The sequence below is a fragment of the Cryptotermes secundus genome, unplaced genomic scaffold, assembly GCF_002891405.2.
Source record: "Cryptotermes secundus unplaced genomic scaffold, Csec_1.0 scaffold371, whole genome shotgun sequence".
Lineage (NCBI taxonomy): Eukaryota > Metazoa > Arthropoda > Insecta > Blattodea > Kalotermitidae > Cryptotermes > Cryptotermes secundus.
Window position 1 is genome coordinate 896,824 of NW_019741978.1, and position 7,617 is coordinate 904,440.

Here is a 7,617-nt window from a genome sequence, read left to right on the forward strand (position 1 = left end):
GTGTACGGGATTATGAGCCTTAGAGATAGATTAGCCAATGGTTAACCTAGTACGTATCAGTATTAGGGATGAATGAGCAGCTGGTCTTGTCTTTAAGGACACTGATAAGAAATGGAGCATCGATGTACTTCTGTCTGGATTGAAGTGCTTACAGATTCAGCTGTGTAATCGCATTAAGTGGCTGATTAATGCTGTGAATTCTTCTTCTTCTTCTTCTTCTTCTTCTTCTTCTTCTTCTTCTTCTTCTTCTTCTTCTTCTTCTTCTTCTTCTTCTTCTTCTTCTTCTTCTTCTTCTTCTTCTTCTTATTATTATTATTATTATTATTATTTACGTGCTGAGCTCAACAGCCAGTGGCCAGTTACAGAGTCAACACGAATACAAACAGCAGCAATAAGCTAAGTACGAGGATGAAACAGACAAAAAGGCAAAGAGAAATTGATCTCATAAGGACGTTTAATTATAGTAATAGTAGTGATAAATTCAGTATGTGGGAAATACTGTTTATTTTGTTGGGTCACAGCTCAGTACTCCCGCAAGCAAACAACGTTTTTGCAACAACTGTGGTGAGGCCTCTCACAGGGGCTCATGAACAGACAGTGTGTAATGCAGAAGGGCTGGCCTCTCACAGGGCCTCATGAACAGACAGTGTGTAATGCAGGAGGGCTGGCCTCTCACAGGGCCTCATGAACAGACAGTGTGTAATGCAGGAGGGCTGGCCTCTCACAGGGCCTCATGAACAGACAGTGTGTAATGCAGGAGGGCTGGCCTCTCACAGGGCCTCATGAACAGACAGTGTGTAATGCAGGAGGGCTGGCCTCTCACAGGGCCTCAGGAACAGACAGTGTGTAATGCAGAAGGGCTATCGTATCGTTCTGCTGATTGTATCGATTGATCTTCACCCGGGACCCTGCTGCGTTCTGTCACAAATCCCTGGACGTTTCAGCAAATGACGTTTATGTGATGTGTTGAGCACATATATATCCTTCGCTATTTTCTTTGCTTCTCTCCTACAAGTTTTGTTGTTTCGTCATCTCCTGTGTCTCTTTTACCCGTATTTAATTTCATACTTTTCTTCGTGTTCCCTATGTTCCTTCTGTGGTTTTCCTCTACTTTCCTAAGCCCGTCTTCGTCTTTTATCATAATTTCTTCCTCTATCTTTAATGTTGATCTCATTTTTTCCCGTTCCCTCTTATTTCTTATTGTTCTCCTCTTCTTTTTCCCTTCTTTCACTCCTTTATCGCTGTTCCTTTCATTTCTTTCAGTTCATTGTTTTTTTTTGCGCTTTTCTTAATTTTTTCTTCAGTCATTCCATTTTTTTCTCTTTCCTTCCTTATAATTTATCGCCATTTATTTCTCTTCTAGTTACGTTTTCTTCTTTCTTCCCTTGTTTCCTTTTCTGTGCCTTTCTTTGACTTATTACATCTGTTATCTTTATTTCCATTCCTCTTTAACATGCGGCTGCAACAACCAAGATAAGATACTGCTTGCAGAAGTACGGCGCCATTCTGCTTATTGTGTGCACAATCTTCTTAAACTGTTGTCTGCCCTTGTCACTGACGGTCTGTAGTCTGCTTCTTCCGCGCTGCGTATTCGGGGAAGTATTTGACAGTTTTAAGGCGTTTCGAGAAATGTTATTATAGCGAAGAAAATTATGCCCAAATCTCAAGTGACAGTGGCAGTAATATGAGAACAGCCATATCGACACGCCACAATATTCATTGCTGGTTTACGTATCCTTGTCACTGCACGTACCTTCAATGTTACAGCTGTCACACGACAATGTACAATTAATTACTGTAATACAGGAAAACCAGATGGGACTGAAATTAAATGAGACACATCAGCTGCTGATCTATGCTGATGATGTGAATCTACTGGGTGATACTATATACACACAAACTTTAATTGATGTTAGTAAGGAGGTTGGTCTAGAAGTAAACACACAGAAAACTAAGTATATGTTGCTGTCTCGTCACCTTTTGCAGAGCAAAATCATGATACAAAGATAGGAAACAGATGTTTGGAAAATGTGGCACAGTTCTGATATTTGGGATAGACTATAACAAATCAAAAAACTGATTCAGGAGGAAATTAAGGGGAGATTGAATTCAGGTAATGCTTGCTGTCTTTCAGTCCAGAACATTTTGTCTTCTCGTCTGCTGGCCGAAAACACAAAAATCAAAAAGTACAAGACTATAATTTTTGCCACTGGTTCTGTATGGATGTGAAACTTGGTCTCCGACTTTAAGGGAGGAACACAGACTGAGGGTGTCTGAGAACTTGGTGTTGAGGAGAATATTTGGACGGAAGAGAGATGAAGTGACGGGAGGTTGGAGAAAAAACCGCATATTGTAGAGCTTCGTAACTTGTGCTTTTCACCAAATATAGCTGGAATGATCAAGTAAAGAAGAATAAAATTGGAAGAGGGAGAAGAGTAATGCATCTAGGATATTGGTGGGAAAGCCAGAAGGACAGAGATCACTAGGAAGACCAAGACGTAGGTGGGTGGACAATATTAAAATGGATCTTACAGAGAGAGGATGGGATGGTATGGATTGGCTCGATCTGGCTAAGGACAGGGACCAGTGGATGGCTCTTGTTGAAACGATAATGAACCTTCGGGTTCCATAAAATACTGGGAAATTCTTGAGTAGCTGCAGAATTGGCGGCTCCTCCAGAAGGGCTCAGCTCCATGGAGTTAGTTAGTTAGTTAATGTAGGACCATGCTTAGTCTACCCGAATTAATGGTCCACTAATATGTGATCGCAGCCGGTCACGGTAGCTGAGCGGTCTAAGGCATGCACTGTCTTCGCTCGCTCGGAAGCCGGGATCGTGGGTTCGAATCCCAGTCAGGGCATGGATGTTTGTGTGCGTTTTTCTGTGTTTGTGTACAGGTAGAGGCCTTGCGACGAGCTGATCACCCGCCCAAGGAGTCCTACCGTATGTCTAAGATCTAGTAAACCGAAGTGAAACGGAGAGTTTCATGGAGGTAGGCCTAGGCCCAAATGAGGGCTGTAGCGCCAATGAAAAAAAAATGTGATCGCTTCGCCTTCTTAAACCTAGACAACAAAATTGTGCCACTAAGATTTGTAACCATACTTAGATAGGCGTAACATCTGTCTTGTAATCCATCTTGGTAAGATTCTGAAGGAAACCTATAGTCCCACCTTCGGAAAACAATTAGCCAACTAAACGTGTTTGTCCGTTGGACCGTCCCCTGTTTTAAAATCAAAACGTTAATATTATGCACCTGTGTTTTCCGATTTCCATCGAATTGGTCTGCCACTAAACTTTAATTTCAACAAAAGAGTACACTTGGTCGTCGGCTTATGACCGGCCGCACTTACGACCACAAAAAAAAATAAATAAAGATGATTAAAATGTGAAAGTTTTAAAAGATAAATTATAAAGGTGATAAAAAGATTAGAAAGTTTAAAAAATACTGTTAATAAATGTATGGCCGACATACGACCAGATCGACGTACGACTTCTCAGTCAGAACGGAAGTCGGTCGTAAGTCGACGACCAAGTGTATTTAAATTTGAGTATTTTGTGCTGCAGAAGCATTTTACGAGCCTGTACATGAAACCTGGTAGTCCTCTGATGAAGTTAGTGCAATTAAAATACATTATCCCATAATCCTTCCCCATAGACTGTCCATTAAATTAAATTCCTGCGTTCCCCAGACCCTTTCTGTGAGGCGCTTCATGCTTCAAAGTGGTCGAGGCTTTGAAACTGATTACTCCCTCACCTCTCACGGCTCATTGTCCACACAACAATGCGCTGTTATTCACCGCAAGGAAAATATGGAGAGGAGTCATATTTCAGCATTATTCTACAAAGCTTACTCTCCGGTCTCCTTACCTTGCCGTTGTGTCACCCTTCTCACGATCTTCGCACCCTATTCATAATGCTCGTAATCACATTTTCGGTCATAGTAGTGGTTGGCACTACTGCCTTCGCCCGCTCGAACACTGCGGTACAAGGTTCGAATCCCACTCGAGGCTTGGATGTTCGTCTAAATTTGTTCTGTGTTTATGTTGTCGTGTGTAGGTAGTGAATGTGGAAACTGCACAGTGAGGAGCTTCATAGCTTCTTCTCCAAGTATAATTATAAGATCAAGTCAAGGAGTATGAGATGTGCAGGGCATGTAGCACGAATAGGGAGAGGAGGAATGCATATAGGATATTGGTGGGAAATCCGGAAGGAAGGAGACCACTGGGAAGACCAAGACGTAGGTGGGTGGGCAATATTAAAATGGATCTTAGAGAGATAGGATAGGATGGTATGGATTGGATTGATCTGGCTCAGGAGAGGGACCAATGGAGGGCTTTTGTGAACATTGTAATGAACCTTCTGGTTCCATAAAATGTTGGGAAGTTCTTCAGTAGCTTCACAATTGGCGGCTTCTCAAGAAGGGCTCAGCTCCATGAGTAAGTGAGTGTAGGTAGTGGCCTTGCGACGGGCTGATCCCCCGTCAAAGGAGTCCTACCGACTGTCTATAACAATAAAAAACTGAAGTGAAACGAAGGGTTTTGACGGATGCCCTAGGGTTCATAGGGGGCAACAGGAATGAGAATGATTTAATGAATGAATGAATGAATGAACGAATGACTGAATGAGTGGTAGGCACTGTTGTTTTGTGTTCATGAACTTGAAGTTAAACCCTACCGAGTTATTCTGATATTTTCCTGTTTCTACAGCCAAGTTCTCGAATAATTCAGACATATCACGGTTTTGTTCCCCCACTTTCTAATCTGTTCACTATGCATAATCACTAGCATACTGTACTTGACAAAAAATAAACCAATCAGGTACAAAAGCATTTTAAGAATGTGTACAAAATACAGAGATAATAAAGGTAAACTTGTCCCTCTGCTTACGTACTCCATCATGGGGGCGTGGATGTATAGATCCACATATTATTCACCTCAGCACTAATTGGAAGTGAGTGGTCAGCTTCGCTCCCAGGTTTCTGTACCTCTGGGGATAGAGCCCCCACCTGTAGCCATTCGACAGGAGGCTGGGTGGGCCCTAAAGCCGGGTTGGACGAAGTGGAGAGGAGAGAAATCTTTCCTCTACCGGGACTCGAACTCCGACCCCTCGGCCGCCCAGTCCATAACCAGTCGCTACACCGACTCCCAATATAGATATAATGGGAAAATATATATTCGATTTCATCCATTATTGCATGTATCTTCTCATTTCATTTCTTTTGTCCCTTGTTTGAGTCTATACGTTTTTCTCTGCTGCATCTCATTCCTCATTCTCATAGGGCGGCATTCTAATATCTGAATGTGATCAACGTGAACTTCGTGGTCTGAAAGGTACATCAGAGTGTCGTTGAGAAACTGGTAACGTTTTCCCTTCCTCCCGTAGGTCATTTTCTCTTCCTGTTGCCTTGTTTTTATTCACAGCAGTCTCCTTTGTCTGTCTCCTGTACGCACAGAGAATATCGTATCTTCCGCACTTCTATTGCTTTGGAATTCTGCATAGGCCTGCCATGAACGTCTGTTAGGACTTAAGATAAGAAATGTTCCACGATGCAAAACCTATCCTAAATTGGTACGTCTTCCATCGTTCCATGCAGTCGCCTCATTTCTCACATCAAATATTTTGTACTGCATCAGCCAAGACATGTCAAGCTTCCGTAATGTAAATAATAATCTGTCTGATGGCTGTGAACAGCGGTTTATGCTTTAGTTTACAATGCCATCAGCATCTATAGTGCCACTATATGGACCCCTCACAGGGGCGAAGTAGGACATCTTTCTACTGAATCATATTGCAGTCGAGCTCATACTAAAATAATGAAACAAACCTGAATTTAAAGGCACATTATACACTAATAAAGACTTTCTTCCGGTGTTTTATAGTAAGTGCGACTGTATTCTTTAAGCCATGATTGATTGTTGTGTATGAAATTCGAAAATGAACTCATTATATCCCTCTTCTTTACTTATTTCAGAATTTAAGACTTATGAAGAAATCATACTGGACATAAAATGTGTTTTGGTCTTCTATACAGTTGTCCTTAAGAAATATTCTCTTTGATTAATATTAAATGAGATACACCCAGAATGGTAGCTAAGCATGTCCAGTATACAAACAAATTTCCATAAATGTCTTTGATATCAAATTGATTGAGAATCCATCAAGTGGTTATGGAGTTCTTTCATATAATAGTCACTCTGCAGTGTTGTGAACACTACTAAAATGAATAGTTACAGAAGCTGAAATATGTACTCTTTGCAGGATGAGGTCATCACTAAGTCCTTGCAGGTGCTGGATTCTGGCACTGGGCTATGATCCAAGGCCTCCCCCCAGCATCAGTTGAGGCTGTTCCGTTCGTTTAATGGAACGTCGCTTCTACGTCAACACTTCAACGAAGAGGCACTAGCGGCGTTCGAGGCGGCGCTGCGATCAGAATGGGCTTCCCTCTGTGTGCTGGGGGCAGGATAGAATTACCCCAGGGACAATTTGCTTCCAAAATTTTACCCTCCTTCAAAGTGTTTATTCTTTACTGGGGTGTGAACCTCATGGTGTGTGATTCCTACAGAACCTAAGAATAATCTTATTTGAAACATTTGTTCTTGTAAATGTGGTGAAAGGTAACACATAAATGTTTCTAGTTACAGTGGAAAAAATGAAAAACAATGTCAATAGTGAGTTGTGATATGGGGATAGTATATGGTACCAATACACTGTTGAGACAGAAATGTACAGTTTCCTATTAATTTGACTATGTTGGTACTGCAGACTGATCAGGAAAAAGTATAGTATTGTGGTTAAATTAAAAAAAAAAATCTGTAATGGTGCAATAGAAATGTGTCTGGGTTAGTCCACACAAACACCAATTCATTCATACCATGTGCTGCTTCAGTTTATTTTATGCACAGATAATGAAATTGTGTGTTGAAAATGGATACCTGAGGAAACAAGAACTTGCATGAAATGAGAGCTAATGAAGTTTACTTTAGTAAGTTCTCATTAGTATTTTGATGAAATGTTGGTGTGTGTGAATTCTGAAAGGTTTTAATAGATTTTTTAACCAGATGTTATGTAGGGAATATTGTCAGAAGTAAGATAACTTGGCAATACTATTTAAGCAAATACATTTTCGACAATGAGATTGCAATAATATTCCTACATGGCTTATATCTTAATTTTACACACACATGGAGAAGCACTGTAATAGATAAGAAATGGATAAGGAAAATGTAATTCAAATTTATGCAGCAATTAAAATGCAGATCAGTTGTCACTCATGCATATTTCATAAACACAAAGTGAGGTTGTCTTTCTGAATGGGTATGTAACTTTCTGTTCATTGCTGAGAATTAATTTGCACTGCCAGTAAAATGAACAGACATAAAGGCTAGTGACTGGTTTGCTTTGAGTGGTAGGGTTTGTAAGATATGTGGAACTTTCCCAGTTAATATTTGGGAATGAAATATGAATAACAAGAAAAAGAAATATGTTGATTGTTGAATTGTTATAGTGGTTCAGGATTTTAAAATACATCTCAAGATCCAGCATTGGTCCTCTCCTAACAGATAACATTTCTTAAGAAAATGGCTCCAGGTTCAGTTTGTGTGTACATGGGTTTGAAGAAA

General features: G+C 40.6%; 1 protein-coding gene across 2 annotated transcripts in view; it reads left to right on the plus strand.

The window, feature by feature from the left end:
* Nucleotides 1–6,406, plus strand: part of LOC111872892 (Kv channel-interacting protein 1) — a 159,289-nt gene extending 152,883 nt beyond the window's left edge. For both annotated transcript variants that reach the window (XM_023867149.2, XM_023867150.2), the window contains exon 6: nt 6,257–6,406. In XM_023867149.2, coding sequence (XP_023722917.1) covers nt 6,257–6,310 — 54 coding nt within the window. In that variant the 3' untranslated portion in view covers nt 6,311–6,406. The remainder of the gene's footprint in view (nt 1–6,256) is intronic.
* Nucleotides 6,407–7,617: the final 1,211 nt, after the last annotated feature.